Genomic DNA, 26,913 nt, shown 5'->3' on the forward strand with positions numbered 1-26,913 from the left:
TGAGTGAGCAGCTGTGTGGGACTTAGTTGCTCTCTGGGGTTAAACCACAACACCAGGAAATAATAAAATCATTAAAAATTACATTAGTTTTGATTTTGTTTTCCTCTTCTCTTTACTAAGCAGGGGTGGAATGAAATAGGTATACATCTGTGCAGATACCTTACCTGTATTATGTATGTTACCTTTCATTTTACTCTTTAAATAAATAGTTCCCTTTCTAGACTTGTTCTCTGATGTTGTCATACAGAGAGTTTGATGCAGGCAGGGGCAAGGGCTGTCATCACATCTGTCTCCTGCCCATCATGCTAATTTCTCAAAACGTATGTAGGGTGGGAGTGCAACGGTGAAGGAAACTATCATACATTTACACTTACTCCTGTAAGGTATGGAATGTGGCCACCAAGATTTTAGTTTAATCATGCTAGCATTCAACAGAAAACATCTCGATTGTATGATATTAGGGCCAAGGCTCAGATGCTGAGTATCTGTAACTGCTCAAGGCTCAATGAAACCTGTTATTTTAAAAAGTAAATTTAAAAGTGGTATGGCTGCTCTGTATTTTCTACAAAGCTAGGTTGTCATCATTTTTGTTACTATTAATTACTTGAATAATGCCTTATATTTATGCTGTTTATATGCAAATTGTTTAAGACAGAGCTTGAGCTATGGGCCCTTAGTGTTCCACTGCTCTTTCTTTTCTTCTGGTTCCTCAAACTGAAACAATTCCAGGCAGTGAAAACAGTCAAGGTCTTCTTTCATGCCCTGTACCAGAAGAATGACATGTTGTGCAGTGTTAGCATTTACAAACCTGGAAGTACAAGTTGGAGTACTGGTGACCTTACAACACAACATGTTATTTTGTATAACCCAAAATGGAACAAGAAGAATCTTGGCTTATGTTGTACAGATTGAAGATGCTGTCCTGAGTTTGAATAGCTCATGGGAAGAATTAATGGCATTAATTTATACAAGGTTCCCTTTTCTATGCTGCTGTGAAGTGATCTGTATCTTAATGAACTTTAAAAAAAATGAGTGATAATATTTTGGTGTGGTGAAGATTGGTTTTGTTTTATATGAGAAGTCTCTAGACTTAGAAATGTTTTGCATAAAATGTGGCAATAGGACAACTAAAATTTATTTGAAGGTCTTGACAAGTTTGGAAGCTTTCATTAGAAGATGCTTCACGTGACTGAAAAGAAAACAAAAACCTGATGAAGAGGCGTGGGGAAAGGTAGATGTTGATCTCCAGTCCAAATATAGTGGAAATGAGGGGAAAAAAAATCCCTCTTGGGATCTCAGAGCCATAATCAAGGTGCATTGTGAGAACTTCCTTATCTTTAAAAAGGGCACACTGTATTGGTCGAGATCCTGTACCACATGCTTCGTCAGAAGGACCAGCCTTACCAGAGCACTACCTTTTGAGAGTCAACCAGGTGATGTGGCATATGATTCTTTTTAAGGGCTGAGGAATCTGGGAGATAACCTCTGAAAGACGCTGTATGAAGATGACTGAATTGCAAACATTGTCTGAGCAGCACTGAGGGGAAAAGCAAATAGCTTCTAAGAAATTCTCAGCTGCATTCAGCAAACTGAATCAAACTGGTGCAGATTGCAGTTCCTCACCTTGCTTTTGTGATGATGTGGATGAAGTATGGGGCAAGAAGCTCACACAGCCAGTATACAAAGGAGACTTACATGTTCACATAAAATAATTTGTTTGGAAAAATTCTTCCTGTTGGCAAACATGCAGAGGTCACATTATGTATTCTTATCACTCTTAAGGATTTTAACTCCTTGACCATTCGGAAATAGCTTAGAGGCTCTGTGGCTTCTTTTTCCTTAAGAAAATAATGGTGAAAACATTGCAACATAGAAATCAGACACTGCATTGCTTCCCTTCCCGCTAATGAAGCGGTGGAGGTATCGGACATAGAGTGCAAGATGATATTTGCAAACAACACCTTCTTGAACCATTGGTCATTTTAATGTCCAGTGTATTTACAATTTTGGATCTATCAGTGATAGAATAATTTTGTATTTAAAGTTTCTCTACAGAGTCTTAAAATGAGAGTAGGAGCATGGTTTGTAATAGGTTCTGCCCCTATAGCTTTGAAATCACTACACGCATAACAGATAATTGGAATGGCCCAATACAAATTACCTTAAAAATGTATGTTTGCTTGCTGTTCAACTTTTCTGACATTACTTGTTTACTAAGAGTGTATTAGAAAGTCTTTGTCTAGAAAACTTCCCAGGAGATAACTTTCAACTAGATAAGTGTTTCTCTACTTGTTACTTGCTTTTGTACACTAAAAAAATATCAGTGTAGTTACTGGTGTGGGGTTTTTTTGTCAGTGATGGGGTTTCTTATATCTTTATTAGTGCTCAATTTTACATTATTATTTAATGTTGCATTTTTAGCATCATAATAATTTCTAATGTAAGAAATTACAGACTCACGAAGACAAGATTGCAGCTGCTTTTATTTGTCAGGGAAGGAGATAGAATATAAGTGAACAAGCTGAGATTTTTTTAACTGAGTTTAAAAAAAAAAAATAACAAACTGATGTAAAACCAGAAGAATATTGAAAAGGGCAGAAAAAAGAAACAGAAAAAATTATTTAGTCAAATTTCATTCCAATTAGCTTGTAAATGAAAGTTTCCTTTTTAAGTGTCATGATCCATAAAAGAAAAATAACTCCTAGTTCAAATGCTATGGTCTGTGTGGTGTACTACCAAGTTTCAGAGGGAAAGTGTTTTCAAGGTCTTTTCATGAATGGTGTGTTATGGAATGGGGTCACTCGAAAAGGAATAATTACGGAGTGATCAGAAGATTTCTTTGAAAAGATTGTGCTAGACCTTCTGTGTGGTTTGTGGAAGAACAGAAATCAGTTTTGCTCCTAGGGTGGGCTAACAAAATGTATTGTGTTTTTGCAGCTACTTCTATCTTTGCCCCAAAAGATGCATGCGTCACCTCAGCCGTGCGCTCAGCCTCTGTAAGGTCATTGCCTAGAAACCAGATCTTGAAGCTGTTAGAAGTACAACATGCTGCTGCACCGTTTGACCAATTGCAAAAGTTTAGTTTTGAACTGTGATGAGGCTTTGCTCATGTCCTGTCTTAGCACTACCAGTTGTTAAACAATTAATTCCTCTTTGATTGTACCTCTGTGTGCTTTTATAGACTTATTTGTATTATTTTGTGTTGTATTTTATTTGTTCTCAGCCTCTTCTCTTTGTTTCAGAGCATGGAGTTACTAGACAGAATTAATTTGAGGAACACTTTTTCACCCTTTGTATAGCATTCATACTGAGGATCTGTGATCTACAGTAATTCTTATTCATTTGGAATATAGTAATTTGTTCCTGTCAGCACAGGGGCTGGTTTGTTGTTTTAAATTGCTGACTTTTGTTTTTGTTGGCGTGCTCCCCAATACATCTGACAAAAATCTATTTCTGTGACAGTTCAGTCGAGAGAGGTACTCCGTGTTGCCTAACAGTACGATTTGGGGTCCCCAAGATAAAAGTTGACTGAATGCCAAGATTTTAGTAGAGCTTGTTTGTGCAGATAACAGAGGTAATCCATATTCTTCAGGTCTGTATATCAAACAGACAAAGGAGAAATACACATGCACACCATCCTCTTTGAGATAGTGGACTGGTAGTTTCTTCTTAATAACAGTGGGGACTATCCGACCCCTGAGAACAATGAAAAGCTGACACGGGGGATATTCCTATATGAAATTAGAGTGCTTAGAAGATTCTTCGAATGCTTCTCCCCCTTTAGCACATAGTGCTTAAATAAATTATTCAGTAGGTCTGGTTTGTGGCACTCTGGCTATTTCTGCTTTCATGGTGTTTTGTCTGTTTAGAACCAAATTCAGATTATTATAGATCTGAAAGTTGATCCAGAATACAGTGGAAAAGGAAATCCAGCTGCTAAGTCTTGACTGCGTTTTCCAGGCTGATACATGTATCATCCTTAGTGGCCATCTATGGAAATACTGTTTAGGAAAACCCATGCTGGTTTCTAATGACCCTCTGCAATGATTCTTCCAGGATAAAATAAAATACTGAATTCTCCTCTTTTTGATGAGATTGTTAGATCAATAATGTGAAACCCAAACTATGAATCCTAGTGGCATAGCAAACACTTCTTGATAAAATAGTTTTTAATAGTTGCTTTTCATCACTAGATAAAACCATTCTCTAAGAAAGCTGTATGTAACTACACATCCAATTTTTGCTGCTTAACTGTAGAAACTCTTACATTTTGGAGTTAATGTTCAAGTACTACTCTTCTGGCTTACTGCAGGACAAGTTTTTCCCAGGTTGACAGCCATCTAGGCCATGAATTTTAGTCTTGAAGACTCGTTGCTAGTTAAAATGTGTTATTCTAAAGGCATCTTTATGGGCAACTTGTATATACTTTGATACGTGGAAATTCTCAGGATATCTTTGAGTATAAAATCACTGTCATTTTATATAAGGATGTCTTAATACACAAATGTACCACTGAGTTGCTTATCCATTTACTTACAAATATCTCCTGAAAGACCCTAATTCTGGTTGACTTCTCTCATATCTGTAGATACACTGATCTGTAAATTCAAATTCTGTGATCATACATTTATTATGCCTTGCCAAATCTAGGGAAATAAATAAAGGCATAGATAGTTCACCATACAGTACATTGAAAATCAGCTGGAATGATACCTTGCATTTTGTCTTGATCTTTCAGACCGAAATACATTTTACGTGTTGAGATCGTTCTTACCTTTTATTGAACTTTCTGCATCTCTTTTGCAGAAAGGTTAAAACAAAATACATCCAACATGCAAACTGATGTTCAATAAATTATTAAAACAAGAGTATATTGATAGATTTTTACCATCTTTTTGCCAATAAATGGCCATTTGTGGTCAGAGTCAACAGTTCTTGTAATGTTTTGGGTCATGCATTATCAGGTATGTATATATTGGTTTAAGGGGAAAAATAAAAATATAAGCTGTCACCCAACAATTACCTAAACTTTTTCCCTGGGGCCGCTACTTCAGAAGTCTTTTGAAACTGTTGTAATCCTGATATAATGGCTGCACTTCTCCTAAAAAAAAAAAAAAACAAAAACATAAAGCTGCATGTAGTAGCAGTGGGCAGTGATAATGGCCACATGACAGCACGGACTCTTCACGATGACTACTCTTGTTTGTTGTGAGGCAAACTATCCTGTGTGGGATTTGAGAGAGGGGCAGTAGGAGGGGACCCAAATATCTGAGCCAAGTCAGGGAACCAGTAGGGAATGGCAAAATGAAGGGTGGGAAAGGGAACGACATAGGATGTTTCATCACAGTTTGTGACAGGAAGAGGTAAGTATGGCTGCACTGGAGAAAGCATGTGATAAAGTGGGGTAAGAAGATACAAACTATGAAAGTTGTAAGGTGTAAGACTGACATATCATGAAAGAGGAAGAATGACAGATGCATCACCTGGGAGTTTGAGCAGAGTGGTTGCTATCACTCTTTGCATCTTTCTGTGAGTTCATTTTTAGGTTAAAATTTTGACTTGAGATTATTACATAAATTTGGGTCTGTCCCTGAATGCTTAGGAATCACAAATACAGGTATGTATTACAGACATTTTTTTTTCCCCCTTCTGTTCCTTATATTCTTTCTGTGTTGGTTTTGCATGTCATGTTCGTGAACTGGAGTTGGAAATATTATGTTTGCCATATGCTATCAAACTTTGTTTTTCTTTCTGTCAGATCATCTGTATTTGATGCTAACAGCTTTGTTACACCAGAAGTGTCTAAACTGTGCCATACAGTAACAGCTGGGGGGGTGGAGGGACAGATGTTTGGTCAAATGGTACTGGGCCTTTCTTGCACTTCAAAGGAGCTGAGCCAAGATACGACTATAGAGTATAGCGCGCTCTTTCTAATCTGAGTAATTTAAATATTTGCCTTGGGTTATTAAGAGATTGGGAGAAGAAATTACCTGTATGAGCAGAAATTGGAAAGTGATTCATTAGATAATCTTTCTCTTACTGTGGAGTTTACGCTGTAAAGCTGAGAAACTCTGAATTAAATTCATATTGCCAATATGTCCCCCGTGGAAGAGATGTTAGAATGTTCTGTGATATAAATTAATTGCTTTTGATATTTTAATTGTTACCTTCATTCTTTGGAACTTCAGTTTTGTTTAAATGAAAAGTGACTTAACTTTTGAATTTAATCTTTGCCCTAATATTGAGATCTAAAAATCTTTCTTCTTGTGCATGAATGCTTGTTCAGTGGCTATTTAAATAAAAGAAGTATTATGTAAGCAGTAGCCATCAAGGTTTATTAAGTATGAAGATCTTAGATGTACCTTAAACTCCCTGAACTGCTGATCATCACAAACTGGCAGTCTACTGAAATGGGAATCCATCCCTATTCTGTTACTTAATATTTCCCCTTGTTATCCATTAATGGCCACTATAGGAGGCAGTAAAAGTTCTGGACTAATTGAAGCTTTAACTGATATGGCAGTCTTTATGCAGTCTTAAATAAAGTGAGGTTTTTCTTAAAGTTCACACTATATTGTCTTGAAAGTGAAAATCCAGTCAGCTATAAACAAGATCAATAGAAATGTGTAAGCATTGTTGGTGACAACATAGGAACGGGGCCAAAGCAGAAATAATCAGTGAATTTTTTTTTAGTTTGGGCATCAATATTTACTGGGAAATGAGCTACTGCCAGTATCAGTGTTTCTCATTATTCTTTTTGTTGTATGTTGATCCACTTAGAGGCAGAAATTCTGACTATGCTACAGGTAAGGGGAAAAATAACAAGTTAGCTGAAGCTTGTCTATCAGAATGACACTTTAAATGGCACATATTTTGTAAATATCAATATTTTGTATAAATACCCTGTCTTTCTGTTATACTGCATTACAAGGCTTGAGTTCTGAAGAAATCAAACAAGTAGGGGAAGGGCTGGGGGTAGCTATTGTTGATCCAGATATGTGCATTATAATAATAAAGTGCATAAAATGGATGGAAAATTAAGAAATGAATATTGCTTGTAAGTATTTTCGCTGAATGGGGGAGACTGAAGAACTCAAATGCAGAGGCAGTGTAAAAAGGAGAAGGACTTTAGTTAGATAAATTATAGGTAGTGGATTAGTTATTGACTTTTATCTTGGGTAGTGTAAAGCAAGAGCTGCTAATCATCAGCTTGTGATAAAAACTAGAAAATGCCTTGTCTGAACATCGGGCTAGTATTTTATCATATTAGCTATTGATTTAACACAGCATGAAACAACTGGTTCTGTCCCAGTAGTGCCTGGTGGGGAGCAGTGAAGGTACAGATTTACTCCTTCAATCTGCTGCAAACTTCAAAGCCCAACTGTGACCACTTAACTACTAAAATTACTAAACTCACAATTTTTCTCTTTTTTTTTTTTTTTTTTCCAGTCAAAGCAATGTGTCTGTGTTTAGACATGAACTAGAAGGAGGGAAAAGAATCTCAGATAAATCATGTCAGGGCTAAAATAGTGAATTCAGGACAGTAAGATCCAAAAATGAGTTTTGACTGGGCTGCATTACACAAATTGTTTTTCGTTTTACTTTTTAATAATCAATGACTAATAATAATATGCTTCTGGTCCAAAACACTTGCATTGAAATACACAGAATGAGCACCTGAATTACCCTGGTTTTATGTTTAATTATTCTTTGCATCAAACATTATTTTATTTTTGTATTTAATGGTTAAGTCAGAAATTATTCTCTGCTGTTCTCATTGAATAGGGCTTTCATCTTTATTATAATTTATTTTTAGGGCTCAACTGAAATTTTCTTATTTTGCATATTATTTTCAGGAATTAAAAACTTGTGTATTGGTGTACAGGTGGAAAGATGCCTCTGAGAGAGTGCGTATGCTCAGTGAAAAAAAGACAGTGCCTAAAAATAGATTTTTATTCACTGAAGAGTATTTTTGGAAAGACCTGTTTAAGTTTCTTCTGTTTAAAATAGATCCTATCAGAGCAGCACAAATGTAGGTGGGACAATTGAGCTGCCTTGGGAACGTCTCATTCATCTGCCTTGCCCTCATTCTGTGTGTCCGAAACGAGATCTGTCTTTATGGTTTCCTTTAGCTTTTTAATCTTGAAGTTCACTGTGGACAAAATGTATACTTTATTAATAGAACTGTAGTAAAATTGTACTTTTAACTGAAAAGCCTAAAAATTACCAGCTTTCCTAGGCTTTACCTACTGTTAGAAATCCAGGGAGTGAGAAGACTGGAAAAGATGACGGTAGCATTCCAGAATGGCAACTGCCTTAGCCCAGCTGCAGATTTTTTCATTACAGTTGCCAACCTCCGCATTGTCTGGCCAGAGAGTGAAGGTACAGGTAGACACAGACAATTAAGTAACGAAGGAAGGAGGTAACACTTGGATGCTCCTTTCTGGAAAAGGAAGGAGCTGGTGGAAAGTACCAGTAGATGTCTTGTTACTGTTAGCAACGGGAACCTAGGCTTCAGCTGGAAACTCTGGCTGAAACAAAGACATTTGAATGAACATTAAGTGTTTTGGTTCATCTGAGATGTTTATCATGCTTTGCCATGGCGTGAGCTAATTAGTCTTCTGCTTCCCTAAGACTTTTTTCTCCCTGCTTCACTGTCTTTTTAAAGGTTGACCCTTGTAGTATAAACTTCATTAGAAGAAAATGGCTTGATATTTTCATATTCTCTGTCCATCTGTCTGTTGGTCTAAGACACTGGCCTTTATCTTCCATTTCCATGACTTAGCAAAGATTTATGTTACTTAGGGACCTAGCACAAAGCATAAGGTCTTTGGGACACGCAAGACAGTCTGAAGTATGTGACCCTGATGAGTGGTTGCTCCTTGTCCTCTAAATAGCATTTCCTGGATAAATGAATCAATGAAGTTAATGGTAATGGGGGGAGGGGGGGGAAGTACAAAAGCAAGATTTTAGGGGTTTTTTTTAAAAAAAAAGCCACAAAAAACCAAACACCACCACTGTAATATGTAAGTTAGTTCATTACAACAAGGAGGTGAATTGAGATAACCAATGGAGATTTCATAAAAGAAATATAAGCTTGGTGTTGTACTGGAAAAAGGTACCAGGAGTTCTCTAGTCCACCATTATCGATAATGATTTTCCCTAAAGTTCATTTTGCAGAGAACCTTGTAGCTCTTATACAAACACTTTCTTTGTGTGCATATGCCCGTTCTAAGTGCAAAGTTCTGCTGTAGTTAAACCATACTTAAAATAAGCTTATTTGTGTAGCCTGGTTTTGCTGATCTTTAAACTGAAGTTATTTTTATCTGGCAGAGACTTACAACCTATATGACATTAGTGACTGACTTCCAATGCCTGACGTGACTTCTTAAAATCTGTTTTAGGAGTAAGAGTCTTCTAGGATTTGGTGTAGAGACTAAATTGGCTTAAGTGATCATGCTGACATCCTTAAACATTTCTGCAGATTAGCCTGAACATGAGTTGAGGATCAATTTACCTGTTGACAAAATTGGCTTAATTTTGGCTGTTTCTATTTTTTGCATCCAAATTTTTTGTTGATGCCACAGTCCAGACAAGTCCCTTTTGCCTCCAAGTGTGGACCAATGCTATCAACAAAAGAAGTTATCTGACTTAGACCCCCTACACCCAAATAAAAATAGTCAAGTTGTGAATTGCTTTGAACTTGTATCAGGTGTGGTCTTACAGCTGAGGTATCTTTATTTTCAAATTGTCATCTGAGTTGGGGAGAGAGGTTGTTCCCCCATCTCTAACCTTGCTTTTGCCTTTCCTTCCAGCACTGCTGATGGAAGTGGCTGTGGTACACAAGAGTTTAATTTGAAAAACCTTTGACAAGAAATTAGGCAAATGTATGCCAATTTTCCTGATACACTTCAAGGCAAAGGGCACTAACACCAACCAGTTTTTAATTTAGCAAGCTAGATTATCAGACTGGTCTTTGAACAGGTGTAGAGTGGTTACAAGGAAGCACTACGTGTATTACAAGGAAGCACTAGGCTTTTCTGGAAGGTGAATCTGAGAAGGAAGGAACTTGAGTGATTTCATGCACTAGGCAAGTTTGATAACTTAGCCAGCTAAGCAGAGGTGTAAAGATAGGTTTTGTAATGAAATAAGATAGTTTAATAATGCTCATTTGAAGGAATCAATAGAAAGGAGTTGTATGAAATACTGAAATTAGAGTACTGAAAAGCGTATTACAGGAACAGGCTGGCAGACATAGGTAACAGTAGATAGCTGCATAGCTGCAAGTCGGCAGCACAAAAGGCAGGCATCGCTGTGTTGGCCTACACAAAGGTTACGGTTAAATTTTCAGGAATACTCAGTCACCCTTCAGGCATTGCCTGGTGTATTTTTTTGAGATTATCACATGTGAGTAAAAAGGCAGACAAATTGTTGTGCAGAACAGCCCAAAGCTGAAAGCGTCTTGGAGAAACTTACTGCGATGAAAGAATGAAATGGTGTATATGTAGGGACCAAAATCTGGTAACAGGGCACGTTAATTCAAACATGCAAAAAGTTGGGTAGTTATAATTAAAATAAAAAGAAAAAAAACCCAAAACCCACCAGGTTAAGGGCAATTATTCATTTTTATGTTTGGAAAGTGCTGTCCAAGCCCATGTAATGCTTATCTGAAGTTTTCCAAGCTTGAATTTTAACTCTAGTATTTCATTATATTACACTTCTGTAGATGTGGTCTTGTTAAATTGGAAGTGATGGTAGTGAGCATCCTGTAAAAAATAGAATGGGAAGAGGTCATTTAGTTCTAGACCTTTGAATTTTGAAAAACATTTCCTTTTCTAGGTTTTTAAGTTTAAGAGACAGAGATCAGGTAATATACGCTGTTTTTCTAAATACAAATGTCTTTTTCACAATACAAATAATTCTCTGTTACTTCTCAAATTCACACAAGCAATGAGCGACAATTCTCTCACAGGTCACCTGTTTTCTTCCCTACCTACAGCACGTGCAATCTAGCAGGTTCTTTAAGCATCAGCCATGTTGGTGACATACATGGTCCACTGGTCATGAGTTTGAGATGGAAGTAGTTTTGTGAGCAGAAGCTGCATTTTTCGCGACCAACATAATACGTGTTGTATCCTCCTCATAGGGCTGTGCTTGACCTTCCTCCCTGCCCCCACCCCATAATGAAACTGAAAGTGTGTTTGATGATTATTGAAAAGATGATTTATAGACTGGTGACTTCTACTTAAAGGGTGATAGTATCTACATTAATTTCACATTAGGGCTTGAAGTTTGATTTCTTTCTGCAGTTGTAGGAGGCCAATGACACTTGGCAGAGTGGCAGAACACAGGTTTTAAGTTGTGCATTTCTGTTTCAGAGGTGCAGGCAATCTCTTTTTGTGTGTGCGTGCAGGGAGCACAGAACAGCTTAGACATTGACTTTTGCCAGTCAACATGTACTGTTGAATTGATTCTCTCAATCAGCATTTTCATAGGATTTGCAGAATAGTTTTATTTCCTTTTGGACAGAAATATATCAGCTTTGGGTTAGGTTTTTCTTTTCCTCATAAGGAAATTCTTGAAAGTCCAACATTACGTCAGGTTGAATATTAGAACTATGTAGTCATTTTCCTGCTTCTTACACACAAATGATAAAACCTAAGCTACTTAGGAACAGGAAAACCCCTTTCAATTTGCAGTCTGAAGTGTCTGGTCTTTGGGATTTGTTTTGAAAACTGAAGTTGAACTCAACTTCTTAAGCAATTTCCATTATTTCATTCCCTGAAGAAGTGTTTTTGTGTTCCTGTTTAAATATAAGCTTTAAGATTGTTAAGTGAGGGTCACTTATTTTTCTTCTAAATTTGTTAAAGTGTATCTTTTCAGTTTCTGCTCAGTAAAATCAACTTGGGTATCTGTTCAGAATGGCAGAGATGAACGTGTACATTCTGCAGTATTCAGCACTCCATTTGAAGACCAGGTCACTTTTTGCACCTTCATTTTGCAAAAGCAGCGGCAACACTGATTACTCCAAAAGAACACGAAATAAAATGTAATTTATTCCTACAAATTATTTTTGTTTATGCTAATCTCGTATATTTATTTACATCTAGAGCAGGGCCAAACTCTGAAACAGATGCCTGAAGATTTTTTTAAGCTGTTTTTATATACTAGGAAATTCTAATGTATTTTGTATGAAAACAGATGTTTGTGGCTAAATAAGCCTTTTTGTTTGCTTATGCATTTTTTTAGGAAAAAAAAAGATCAGTTTAATCTGTTCTTAAAACTTTGAGCCTGAAAAATGGAGAGGTTTGGATGGAAGGATTTGCTGGGCCTTTGTCTGAAATGCACCTAGGTTTGCTTGTCTGTTAGGGGGCTGCTTAGCATTTAGGAGGGGGAAAGCTGTTCTTTAGTTCAGGTATGACAATGTGCAGTACTTCATATCAATTATTTGGCTGATTGCTGGAAGTGCGTTGGAGAGAGGGGGCATTGGCTAGTTCTGGCCTTCACTAATGGGAACATTTCAGAATGTGGATGAGTAATTAAAGTATAGAATGCGGAAAATTAGGCCAAAATTGAATAGAAATGAATAAGTATGCGTTCTGTTGTGCAGATGTTGGAAACAGATTATTTTGGATGCCTCTTTCTATCTACATCTTATTTGGTTACCATGTAAAAATCGGTCATACACCATGTAGATTGTTTCTCTTCCCATTGCCTTTTCTGTTTTTATGTTGTGATATATCTGTATAGGTAGTAATTTAGCAAAATATCCTGTCTGCCAGGTGTGGGAACTAGCTGATTGTATTGTAATACCAGATCATTACTTAATTCATATGCAACCTAGCCTAGCACATGGAAAGCATTATAAATCTATTTACAGTGTGGCTGGTCTGATGATAACATTGTATTAAATTCCCAGGTGAGGCAATTTAAGCAATTGCTTTGCCATGTGTAGGCCATGGAAATTAACTTCTCGTGTGCTTTAGTAATAGACGAACTTCATTGTTATGCTCAGATTAGTAGTGTAGCAGAATTCTTACAGTCTGGTTACATGTACCCTACTTCACATGTAGAATCATACAGGGGGGTGGTACTGCAGATCACAGATCTTAATTAGTTTAAGCTGAGTTAATTCATTTCAATTCTAATTTAGCTGTGCTTGCCCATGAACACATTCAGTTCTATTGGGAAATGTTAAGGCTTGGGTCAAGTAGACAGATTGTTTAAAGCCAAATTGCCAGACAGAACTGAGCAAGTGTATCTGTTTGAACAGGGCTTTAAGAAAATCACCCAATCAGTATGCAAAAATCCTGTTCATAAACCAAGAGAGATCTGCCTGGAATCAGAAATTCCTCCTTGTCAGAAGGTCTGGGTAATGTAGTACATTTGAAGCAGCCCCTGAAACTTTCTCTGTCTTGAAGTTCTTCTAGAAAGTAGCTTAACCCTTCTGTGTCGTTGTGTGTGTGCGTGCTACACTTGACTGCAAACATGGACTTAAAAACGCTCAAGTGCTTAGACTTTTTGTGTATATATATATATACAAGAACACACAAAATACAAGGAAAACTCTATATGACAGACCTTTATGGACAAAGAAACCTGCACACAGAAGCTCTTAAACCTATATTGAGCTGCCCAGAATTGCCTTGGATTACAAACCCTGTAAAGCTTCTGTCTTTTCTTGCAACATACATATAAAGTACCAGTAGACAGTGGTAACTGACAACGAAGACTAAAAATGTTGACAATTTCTTGATTTGCCTGGTTAGCTTATGTATAGAAGTCATTAACTATTTATAAAATGCATTATGAATTGGGTTCCTTCAAACTGTAGCATAGTGTGTGACATTTCCAGCTCAAACTATCATTCTTGCATTTGGCTAAAGTACATATTTATAAACAGCTGATAGGTATGAATTAAAAAAAAAATCTAAGAACTATTGAATTGCTGAGTTTGGACAAACTGAACTCATTTTGATAGCCACATTTAGAAGTGCTAGCCAATATTAGTTTAATAAAAATAAGAATAGTAATTCAAGATATTGATATTTTGGACAAATCCTGAAAGAACAAACGAACACTTTAGTTCAAAGGCCTTTCCTTTTATATTATTGATTCATTTGGTAGTGAAACTGTGATCAAAAGTAGTATCAAATTATTTATTGATTATGGCAAAGAGTTACACCTAATTGTAGTCAAAGGGTTATTTCTTTTAATATAATTGCTGATTTTCAGATCATGACAGATTATTGCAATAAAAGAACAATGATACAAATATATTTAAGTTCAGTGATGATGATATAAAAAATTATGAAGGACCTTTAAAATTGTATTGCTATTAACATTTATTCCTTTTCTGTGAAGAATATTCTTTTTCCGTTCTGTCATACAGTCTCTTATGAATGAGAATGTCAGCCAGTTAAAGATTTCAAATAGATAGTGTGTAACCACGGACCATCCCAGTCTCTACATGCAATTAGGCAACTTGTTCACTGGAGAACAAGCTCATGAAGCATCATGCTCCTCATCTCAGTCTAATAATGATAATAAATTCAACCCTAACAGAATCAATGGGACTGAGTCATTTTGTGAAACTGGGAGAGACCGTGCGGTTGAACTACTAAACCTCAAATGGGAAGATTGAATCTTAATCAGAAAAGAAGATTAGATATTTATTGGTATATATTTGTAATTTCCTTCCTTGTTTGATGTATGTCAAATCAAAATAGGAAAATAATATAATTGAGCAATCTATGCCAATTTGTTGGCTCTTTGGTGAAAAAAGAGAAAAACAAAACCTATCTCCATATGATATTCTTGCATACTGTGGAGTGTTTTTAGTCCCCCATAGTGATGAAATGAATAATTTAAACAGGCAGCTCTGATACCACAGCCTGTTTAAAGGTTCTCATTTCCTTTAATGCTGTAGACTACTTTAGCTTGGTTAGTATGAAACTGTGACAGCTGAGATCTCCAAAAGATATGGCACAATTCCGCTCTTGTAGTAGGTCCATGGTATGCTTTGTCCTTGCTATGCAGATCAGTAGCTTTAGTATATAATCTAGATCTGAGCACAAGCAAGTGAATCACAAATTGGTAAGCATTGTAACAATGATCATGGTAATAAAGTGTGAACTAGACAGGATGAAAAGCTGAAATGTGTTGCAGTGTGATGACCAATGCAGGCTTACTCTACTGCTAGGTTCCTGGCATTAAGGGGTGACCCACTTCCAAACTTTTTATCACAAAGGTAACGAATTTCCCTGCGCTCAGTGAAAATTCTGCTGGGTTGTTTCCTGTGCCCCAATCCCATGCATGTTTTTTTGGAATAATTGCCCTATTGGGGAAGGTTTAAGGAAAGATTTGGTTTTGTTGAGTTCCTGCTGCTAGTGACTACCACAGCAGAGTGTGGGGGATGCTCCCGTCAATAAAGGAAGGTCCTACAGCCTAGTTCTTCCTACTCTTGGATTTCTTCTGCTGATGAAGTATAAAACTGATCATTACTACACTCAAATATAAAAACATTTTAGACAATATGTTTAAAATCCATCCTTTCTTTCAGTGGTGAATGTTGGAATATTAACTGACTAAGGCCCTGTGATTTGGCTAGCAGAAATTGAAAGATGGACCGATGTTCTCTTTATGGACTTCCCAATTGTTCTGTTGAATGTTGTGCCACCTTGGTAGTCTTCAGACATCTGCTTACGATTGCTTGGCACTGATCTAGTTTATGATGATTGGTTCATGAGCAAATCTGATGCTCACAAGCTGTGAATAATGACTGTCTGTCATAACATTCTAATGCATGACTGCCTCAGTTTTGTGGTGTTTCCATGAATTGCTGTAAACCAATGTTTCCTTCTACTGTTGCTTTCTATCCTTTCTTTTGCCCCTTGATTTCCGGTCCTTTCCCTGTATGCCTTCATAACCTCCGCAGCACAGGAAACACTTGTTAATTTTCTATGTTTTTAAGTTCAACCAGTTTTGTCAAGTGCGTGCTGTTGAGGTTTTGGGATATTTTTATATGGGAAAAGCTCAGTCTTCCTTTCCTATTTAGTGGCATCACTGCAGTGTTACGCTGAGCTCTGCATCCTGCTAGTGAGCGCTCTTCAAAAAAATGTATCTGGTTCCTACACGTGTTTCTTCAACACTTCTGATGTTCGTGTATATTGCTTGGCAAGGTTACCGGATTATCAGAACTGGGATCGCACATTATGTATCTTGAGCTTCACTGAATCTGCTTTCATTGCTGAAATGTTGAGGATGTGACTGCCTTAGAAGTGCTGAGGTTTTGCCATGCAGATTTGTCACAATAGAGCAGTTGAAGAACTTTTTAATAACTTTTACTTGCAGATTTTTTTTTTTTTTTTTTTTATCAAATAGGTATCCATTAGGGGGCTCTCGAGGTTTAAGATGATCAGCCTTGATACCAACAGCTTCGGAGCTTTACTTCCTAACCCTTTTTTCTTTTTGTTTTACAGAAAAGGTCACGGATCGCCTACAGTGATGAGGTGCGGAATGAGCTCCTAGGGGATGATGGGAATTCCTCAGAGAACCAGGTAGGATGCTAATCAAACAGCCCTGGTGGGTGGCTGGAGGGTGAAGGAGGTCACTGGCACACTGGGCTTCTCAAGCTGCTCCTTAACAGCATTAGCAACAACTCATGTGGAAGTGATACTGTTTAATGCAAAGCTGGGGTCTTAATCAACTTCAAAATGTTTCTTGGAGATCTTACATTTAACCCTTTAACTTGTGATCACTGTCTGCTATCTTAAAAAAAAAATCTTTTCTTCTCTTTTCTTTATTATTTAGTACTTAAGAAATAACTTGAAACGCGCTGTTTGCCGACAAAGCCAAGGTCTTCACCTCAAACACATGTAAAAGGAATAAAAAAAGTACATAATGCAGCTTTGATAATAATGCAGTATAATTAAATCAACACTGGCAGGCAAAACAAATTAAAGTGCTTTCTCAGAATTAGGCAGTACCCCACTCACTTTCCTTGTGTGATTCCTTCCCTAAACAGATTTTCCTTGTTCCAAAAACACAAGTTGTACTCATAAAAGCATGTGTTCGTAATGCATGTTGTGCTAGAATGCAGAGTGCTATCCCTTTCTTTTAATGAAGGAAAGCTTGATAATCCTGAGGCTTTTTTAAAATCTTGTATCCGTATTGGTGTTCTGGACACTACAGTGAGGATCTACTAGACAACTGAAAATTATAAAGGCAACATGATATTCAGGGGACCTTGACCCTCCTTTTCTGAAGCAGAATGTTGTGTTTCTTTTTGAAAATTGTGTCGTGTAATCTGTTGTGCATTTTGAGTTAAAGTTAGTTGAAAGTTATTTTAAATACCAGATCTTCTTGTCTGACCAGATAGAATTTAAATTATTTTAGTAGTGAAAGTGAAGCTTGTTTAAGTGGTTCCTTGGTAAATGCAATATTAAACAAGGAAATGGAACAGAACCATGTTCTAAAATTTTTAGTATGTTCTACTCTTAATACTAGCTCAGCTGCACTAAGGATTGGAAAAAAGAAAGACTCACAGACTTATCCCAGTACAGTGAATTTTAAAACACAGACTCTGTAAGGCTTAACCTTATACAGTATTTTAAATGTGCTGTGTAAGTTTTAAACTCTGTTACAGACTTTAATACATACATTAATGAAATTATACACAGGGTACAATCTGTAGACACAAGACTGTAGTGCACAGCAGCTCTAATATCTATGTGAAGAGCCAAATTTAAAAGATACTAACCTTCTTATTTATATATTATAGCAAGGGGCGATTCCAAAATCTGAATAAAATAAAGAGGGTTTTTTTATCCCTATATTGCGAATTTATGGAAAGGATGATTTTAGTAAAGGAGTTTCACAGTCTGCATGTCATGACTGTAAACTCAGTCCTGTGGAAGTGTTCAGATTCTCATTTTATTTCTTTTAAGGCGCTGCTATTTTTACATTTCAAGAAAAAATTGTGTGAATTCAGACATAAAAGGGCAATTGTGATAAGAACCTTTACTTATAACAGAATATCTTATGTGTAGGGATGAGATAAAATATTTTATTTTCACTTTTTAAGGAATGGTTAAATAACTGGTTCACATGCACTTTTTGGGAGTTATGATCTTTTTTTCTAAACTTGATGGAAGAAACATGGTCTTGTCTCAAGGAACCAAATGATACCTTCACCATTTTTCAACATCAGTTTTTTCTTCCAAATGGCCACTTCTTAAATGGAAGAAAATTTTTGGGTGTTAAAGGAATTTTATGTAATTTTTTAGGTAATCAAAATCCTTTCCTATAACCCAACTTGAAATTGTGACCCCTGTACCTTTGAAAGTTTGGAATTTCTTTCGTCTTTGAATAGTGTTATGAAATATCACCATAAAGGAGTCATCTAACTACTTTTAAATACGTGTATGCCAGTATTTTTAAAAATATTATTTATTGTGTTGTTCTAATAATCAGTCTCACAATTTCTTTCTCTTATGAAATACCATTATTTATATTTGTATGTATATGCATGTAGTTATGGGTACAAGCAGTTACTGCAAAAACCTCAGTCTGTTCTTAGAGCTTATCAGAATGTACAGCTATCCAAATCAAGTGTAAGGTTGGGGTACTTATCTACTGAACATGTTACAGAGGTGTATTTAACTCTGTCATCCCAGGTCTAATGTACTTTCACTCCTATACATTGTTACATCAATAGACAACTTGGACTAAATGATGAAAGGACGCTCAGGTATAACAGAAACATCTTCAAATATTTTATATGTCTAATTCTTGCTTTCATTTTGTCTGATGGAAATAAATATAGGTAGATGGACTAACCCTCACCTTAATACTGCAGGACTTTTACTTCTCTATCAGTTTGGATTAGGTTAAATTAGTTAAACCAAAATATGCTGGGTTATCCATAATTCAGTCACCAAACTGTGAAAGGGGAGGAGATGGGATGGATTCCTCTTCTGACAGAAGAGCTGTTGGAAAAGGTTGCCAGCTTAGAATTGCTCCTGTACCAATCCACAAATATTGGTAACATCTGCCAATAGAAATGCTGAATATCTGATTAGACTGGGGTGTTACCCAAGGGAAATGAGATGAGCTGCATGTTTTAGGTTTGGACTTTGTCATCATGATAAACATTTGCATAATCTTTTGGGTGCAGTGAGAACACAAAGGGATCTTAATGTATACTGGCTAGTATGACCATATTAAGTATCTAGAAATACATGAGGCCCTATTGGAAAAATAAGCAATTTGGCTCTTTTCTTTATGCAACTTCTGGTTTTTTCAGTTGAGTTTCAAAGATACAATTACAGCAAACCACAGCTAAGTTACATGCTGTAACGAATAAGGTCATAGGTATGAGTTTCTAGGTGTTCTCTTAAAGAGAAAGATTGAAGTATGAAGAACAGATTGAAGGATTGTCAAATGATGACTTGCCTTTAGTCGTCTTTGCTTTTCAAAAGGTCTTCAATAAGTAGCTGTCATCACGGGTAGATGACAAATTAGAGTGCATTTGCCTTTATAATGATTATACCAAGATTTAACTAATTTTACCAGATAAAGCATATGGAAACTTCTTGTAAGAAGTTGTAGGAAATACACAATTCTGCTATTCAAAGTTTCTTTTGAAATAAATGCTTCCTTGTTTAATGAGATAGGTAGTGATATAGTGCTCTCAATGCATTTTTGGTTCAGTGAAGCCATTACTTAGTGTACATTAATTTCTTCTGAATTTGAACTGGGTGAACGTAGTCAGAGGGGGCACATAGAGGTTGAGAATCAGGAGACATTCCTTCTCACATCCAAAAACTCCACCTACAAGCACACAGCCAATCCCCCACCCCACAAAAAAAAAAAAAAAAATTGTACTGTGTACATTTGGTTGATATTTATTTTCTGGGAGTGGTCTTAAATGGACTCTGTTGCTTTCAAGTCTTATCTGTCATTCTGGCTACCAGTGTTTCTCAAATGCCTTGAAAGTTTTGAGTTTTTCAGTGCAATGATACACTATTTAAAACTGGATCTTCACTTTAATAATCATAGAACTGTTTTATGTGGCGATTCAGGTGTTTTTTAGAACCCATATGTTGGGTTAAATCAGAAATCCTTCTTGACTAAAATAATGTCAGGTTCAGTATTACCAACTTTCTTGAAATGTAATCATATTCCTCTTTCACAACCACATTCATTAATGAGTTTAAATAAATTCGCATTAGGTTAAACTGCCTGTCTGTATACGCATACACTGTATATGTGATTTATGGTGAACAAATATTTTGTGGCTACTTAATTTCTGACTACAAAGTTGTGATAATATTAGATTTGGGCTTGCTGTGCATAAAGTGTGTCAAACTTCAGCTACAGACCGGGGGGTGAAGTTGGTCAATTTAATTCCCCAAGATCTAAAGAAGGTCGGTATCATTTCATATAGCCCTGGCAGAGCAGATCATTACCAGACACAAATCTGTTCGTTACATGCCGAGGGTTTATAGCAAAATAAATAGACTGTCATCATAAGTTCAGAAAATTGTGTGTTCGACCCACGATAATGTGTAAAGGGCGTTTAATAGAGTTCAGCATTTATTCGTTATCTATATGCGGACAGAGACGGCGGTAGCGTTATCAGCTTTTTAAAAAAAATTCGGTAGTTTTCTGTGTCACGTGACATGCCTCACAGACACACACGCACACACACAGGCACACATCCCACCTCGCTCTCTGCGGCGCAGTTTTGATTTTAGTCACAGCAGAAGGCTTAGCCACAAGAGATTCCACTGGTTCAAACCAGTGTAAACCAGATTATTTTTTTTCAGCCTACAAAGGAGTAGATTACCTCTTGTATCGAATTCTATATTGCAAAAAAAAAAAAATCTTTGTTTCAAAAATATGCTGATTATCATAACCTAAAATGGTGGCTGCACACTGCTTAATGCTGTTTACAGTTGGCTGATGAGCGTAATAAAAATAGTGGTTTAAAACAGAAACGTGAAGGTAACACATTTTCATCAAGAGCATTGTTAAATGGGGGGAAAATACATCTTTTGTTAATTTGAATGAATATCTTTCAGCCAATGTTAAAAAAAAAAAAAACCCAACCAAACCCCTCTCCCATTACTTAGCTGCAAATCCCATGCAGAGCTTAAATTCAGCCATGCAGCACAAACAAGATAGAACATTTTTGTTTGGGACCTATTGAAAAAACAAATGTGCAGCATTTTAAAACTCTCATTGATTATAGCAGGGTGGCATGCCCAAACGGGCTCTATTGCGGGAGAGTCGTTTTAAACTTTGGCCCTTTAAGTATCATAGCCAACTGAAGAATGGTGGCCTCCGAAAGAAAAGATAGCTATGTGATCGACTCCCAGATCGTCTCTTTCTAAAGAGCCTTAATGTTTGCCTTTTTGGGGAAAAAAGGGGGGGAAGATCTGGAGAAAGAGACCAATTTATGATAGGCCAAGCACTTGAATCCAAGCGTCGGTTTGGCGGACAATGCGGTTTTCTTTATACCAAATTCTAGCGAAGTCCCTTTGGCTGCGTGCTGGAGAGCTGTTTCAGTTTAAGTCTGCGTGGCAGTAGCCCTCCTAATTACACCTACTCAGGGCCTCGTTGTCCGTTTTGGTAACGGGGTGAGGCGTACGGCCAGTTTTAGACGAGCCATATGAAACAATAGGGAATAATGGAGGTTCTTTTGTTTCCTTCACGCTGAGGAGACTTTAGTAGTAGTAGTAGTAAACATGCTCAGCTTACACACGTGTTGAAAATTAGTGTTACGAAACTGTAGGTGAAGTATCAGCATAAACTGAGATAATGATGTAGCTGTTGTAATTTCGAATTCAACTGGAATCGGTGAGAGACCTGTAATTCTTTATAAAGAGTCACTCTTACGCAGGCATTTGTTGTGAGTAATTATACGTTTTGTTCCAGTACAAATGATTTATCTCTCTCTCTCTAAGGGGAGAGCATATTGCAACATACCTTGATAATCAGACTGGGGTTTTATTTAGTTTTATAGTGAACCTGCCAGAGCAATATTATTAATAGTGTTAGGTTGTGTTAATTTACAAGCATAAATTGATATATATAAATGTATATACTCTAGAAGTATACACACATATACACGCTGCGTGTGTATATATACACACACAGTGTAGTGGTCTAGGATTAAGAACCTGGAATGGGTCTTTTCTGAGGGAAATGTATTTCATGTTGTTCCCTATTCCTTTGTCTGTTTTTAAATATGCTATGCAATAAATAATATTTCTGAGCCATTTGACTAAGCTGCTGCTTTTTATTATTTTTTACTGGAAAAAACCCTTTCTATGAGGTTCGATAATAATTATTAGATAATATAGTTACATTAGAACTCAGGTATATAAAAACTGAAGGACTGGTTACATGCTATAAAGATGCAGTCATCTATTAATAAGTTAGATCTGCTAGTAAAATAAGAAATCAGTTGTCACAACTAAAATACACAGAAAACATTCTGAAAACTTGTATATACAAAACCACTTCAGCTGTACAGTCTTGGAAGAGAGGAATAGTAAACTTGTTTTTTTTCTTTATAATATAGACTTCTATGAAGTCATTCCCCTTTATTTCATGATGGTGTCTTAGATGTGGTTTAAAAGAGAATTTCACACTATTCTCTTTGTTTAATGTGACAGTGTGAGAAAGTGATCTTTATTCGTTCAAAAAACTCTGCATGTAGTCTATGTTTAGGTTCTTTTAATGTGTTTGTCTGTGATTTTTAAATGCTAAACATGTAAACAGATAAATTGTCAATGTTAATTCTGTATCCTGTCACACAACTGATCTTTCTTTCCTGCCATTTCTTTCCTTTTTATCTTTTTTGTGCGTTCATGTTGCAGTTGATAAAATTACGTGAAGAGGTGAGTACTTTCTTGCTTTTTGTTGTCTAGCTTTCCCTTTAAAGCTGAGTTTCTAAATCTGAAGTAGATCTTTTTGTTCATTGTTGCAGGGAAATCTACACAAAGCAAAAATATTGATTACATTGCTTTAAAATATTCACTGTTGTGCCTCTTTTTCCCTAATAAATGTACACTTACATAGGAATCTCTAGATCAAACCTTAGAAATTAACATTCTTTGATAGTGGAAATTTTTTTAAAGGCACTAGAAAAAGAAGGAAGGAAAAAACCCCACTATTATTTGATCTCTGCTAGAATACCATGATCAAATCAGGTGCAGTAATAATCATGTTTGCATCACAAAATCTTTGATAAGGTAAATACATTTATACACTGGTATTGAAAGTGAAAGCCTTGCTTTGGTAAAAACCTGTGCTGAAACACTGTAAAGATTACATAGTATTTCACAGTGTTCTGAGTTTGGTGTGAGGTATTCAAGTAGCTTGTGTATTATATTGGATATTGTATACCCACTGAAATTATACTACAGGTAGACCCATGCACGCATATCAATATTTATTATTTATTTGTGAGTGCTGTAGATCTGTAGCTGTAACACTAGAGATCAGTATTCCAGAACACCTTTCTTCGAGTTATAAAATGACTCATAAATATTTAGAGTGAGAAGCCTGTTTTAATGGTCAGCCCCTCAAATGTTTCAGTATATTTTCTGAAATTAATCTCCTCTGTTACTTCCTGCTGTAGCAAAGCAGGTATCTGAACTGCCTTTTTTATATTATTTCCAGATAGCTGCCAAAAAGGAGGTCTCAGTAAAGTCGAGATTACTTATAGGTCAGGTTTCTGAAGGGTTTCGTATGGAGAGTTTGAACCAGTGAAGTATTTGAATAAATATATTTAGAAGCAGGAGTATTTTAACAGCATATATTTGTCTGGTATCTTCTTTTTGAAACATGTGCGCCCAGACTTATCAGTAATGAATACTGAGCTCTGCAGGAAAGGATTTGTAAGTTTTAGAAATGGTGATGACAAAGAATTGTAAAGTAACCAGATTAAGGACAATTACAGAGAATTCTTAAAAACAGTAAGTTATTTGTGATATAAAGATTCTTTGACTAGTTCCCTGAATGCTTTATTTTCCCTTCTTCTTTTGGAGCTGATATTAATATGTTAAAAGTACAGAGTAAAAGAGTTAACAAAAAAAAATTAAACAAAATAAACATGTAACCACATGAAAGCCCTCCCACCGCTGCTGAGCTCCCCTCCCCAATAGTCCCAGTATTTAAACAGATGACAATATTGTTGCAGGGGCTTGGATAGCCTGATTCCTGAGATTTTTTCAGTAGAACAAGGTTCATTTGCACATCCCTTTAACACCACCTGCACGTTTGGTCCTGTGCTTTTGTAAAAGAATGTAGTAGGGCCACTTTTGCTTGCAGACATAGATTATAGTTTTATAAACACAGAGATACCTAATTTGTAAATTTACTGAGAATTGAATCTGATGTGAAGAACAAAGCTGCTACGTAACTGCTCTTCTTTTTGAAATAGCTATGAAGGCAAATAAGAAAATTCAGGACATTAGTACAGAAGGCTGCAACTTGGGAGCTATACGGAACTCATTCATACCTTTTGGAGCTTATAAATCCTCTTTGTTAGCCACCTAAAACATTTTGACATTTCTTCTGGTAATTTTCTTTTTTCTGTTCCTTGCCAGCCTCGTAACTTACTATTTCCTCTCTCTGCGTATTGAGAGAGCAGCAGCAAATAGTACCAAATAAAGGGATTTATTGTTTTATCTAGATCAAAATTGTACAGGTAGAGAGAGAAATAACTTAAACCCCAATTGTTAGCATTCTCTGCGCTTAGGTACAGGCATGTGTCGGCTAGGTTGTAATTGCAATGGTGTTTTTATGCCCAATGCAAAATGCACATTAAAGTTTAAATGAAGGTTAGTACAGTGACTCAGGCATAATTCTTAACTTGTCACATAGTGAAACATCAAGGCATCCCCAATTATAGTTCTCCTAAGGAGGTATGAACTGATCTTAAAAGAAATTGCAGTTTGCCATACTGTTTGTTAATAAAACCTGCGCTTCCTCTCATTACAGGGCTCTATTCTAGCATGCTTGCCGTACATGGCTTCCATGGAGGCTGTGTCGCTCTGTCTTTTGAGCTCCTGAGATCTCAGTTTGAATCCAGCCCACATGGAATGACTAAATCTCTAGTGATAGTGTGCTGCTTTGCAAAACTTCCTTATATAACTCCCGACAGAAGCTGTTTCTGAAGCTGTGAGATGCTCTGAATCACCTCGCTACCCACCTCACAGAGAGCAGGGGATGCTGTGGGAGAAGGGGTTTGGGGAGGGGTGGGAAGCGGTTGAAAGCATCGGCTGCTACTACAGGGCATTGGTTTCATGACCAGAGGACGGGGTGCCTCCAAACACTGCAAATAACACTGCCATTTATAATAAAAATGATGCTTCATTATGTAGTGGCTTGGGTGGGAAGGGTCTGAAATCGGGTAAGAAATAGCGCTGAGTTCGGTTAGCCCCGAGTTCACAGGGCTCTGGTATTCTGATTGCTCACAGTACGGCTGAACTGAACTGTAGGCTTATCATTTACTTAGATTAAATGCGGCTTGTAGAGTATGTAAAAATATACCGTTAAATACTAATTCTTTCTGTTGGGTAACTCTTCCGTGCTGTAATGTGGAATTTTATTATTTCCCCCCCTCTCCCTCAAGGTAGCAGGACAGCCTTTTCATTTCCAGTATGCCACTGCAGCGCTATACGTCTGTTCTGTAATTACAGTGTTCTACTCCCTGTGCTCGCTCCCAGCCTATGATGTTGGGGTTTTTTAAAGTATCTCCTCTCCAACTTTTAGTATTCTTACCTTCTAAACTCCTTCTTTATATTTCCCCCCTCTTTTTATCTCTACTTTTCTTTCTTGAGAGACATGTCTGTAAAACTGTAATACTGTTAGGTTTCTGATGTGTTTTACAAAGTTTAAAATATTTAACACTGGTTGTTCTTTAATATTGTTCGGGGGGGCAGTATTTGGAGAAAAGCACTGCAGGCATATGCTTTTTTTTTTTTTTTCTTCTAATGGGCAATAAAGAGGAACCAACAGATGTTATGAAAAGGTGCCTTTTAAAAAAAATTAAGCAAAATTAACACTAATTTCTTGGGGCTTATGGTCAATGCAGATACAGGCATCACTGTAGTTGCTGTCATGATTTCAATTACAGCATTGTAACTTGATGTTTTAAATTTTACTACGTGCTTGTGCTGATCTTTTTTTTTTCTCTTGGTGGCCTGCCCCCCGTGAATGCAAAAGGCATTTTTTTTTTTTCAATTCACTCTTAACCTATCCACTGTGTATTAGACGACTCTATTAATTATTATAGACTGTTATTGCAGCTTTCCTGACCTTCACATTGGGTCCTATCTATGCTGATCTAAATGCATTGTTTTAATGATTTCCAAAAAAAAAAAAAGAGAGAGGGAGAAAAAAAAAAAAGAAAAAAAATTCAAGGCAAGCTTTGATGTGGCTTTAGCTGCCTCGATCGTCTGGCCGCATCTCAGAGATGTGTCACCTATGCCGGGAGGGAATAGGGAAATCACGTTTTGAATGGTAATGATAACATACTAATCACTTCCTTTCTTTGAAGATAGAAGCGAGATATTCTGTCAGCATCCCTGGCTGCTAGAGCTTGGAGGCACTGGTCTAGGTGTATTAGCTTAAGTGTGCATGTCAATACAGCTTGCATCTCCCAAGATCCATAGGGGCTCATTAGAGCAAGGTAGATCGTTTCGGTAGACAGCCACTCAGATAATATGTATGGCACCTCCTTTTTTTATTATTATTAGAAAGCATTTCTTCAATTTTTAAATGACATCTGTCAACAAGGCAAAGTTGTAGCAAATATTTTTTGACAAATATCCAAAATGTTGGTTTTGGATAAGGGGTGCTTGGAGAGGTGTGTATGACCACTTGGGGGGGGGG

General features: G+C 36.7%; 1 protein-coding gene across 1 annotated transcript in view; it reads left to right on the top strand.

Annotated features, from left to right (window-relative positions):
• Positions 1-26,913, top strand: part of VTI1A (vesicle transport through interaction with t-SNAREs 1A) — a gene marked incomplete at its 5' end in the record, with an annotated part of 98,648 nt that overhangs the window by 37,372 nt on the left and 34,363 nt on the right. Inside the window, 2 exons of the mRNA XM_010148491.1 lie at positions 16,482-16,559; positions 22,890-22,910. Of these exons, the coding sequence (XP_010146793.1) occupies positions 16,482-16,559; positions 22,890-22,910 (99 nt within the window). The remainder of the gene's footprint in view (positions 1-16,481; positions 16,560-22,889; positions 22,911-26,913) is intronic.

This window comes from Eurypyga helias, unplaced genomic scaffold (assembly GCF_000690775.1).
Source record: "Eurypyga helias isolate BGI_N326 unplaced genomic scaffold, ASM69077v1 scaffold13610, whole genome shotgun sequence".
NCBI classification, from domain to species: domain Eukaryota; kingdom Metazoa; phylum Chordata; class Aves; order Eurypygiformes; family Eurypygidae; genus Eurypyga; species Eurypyga helias.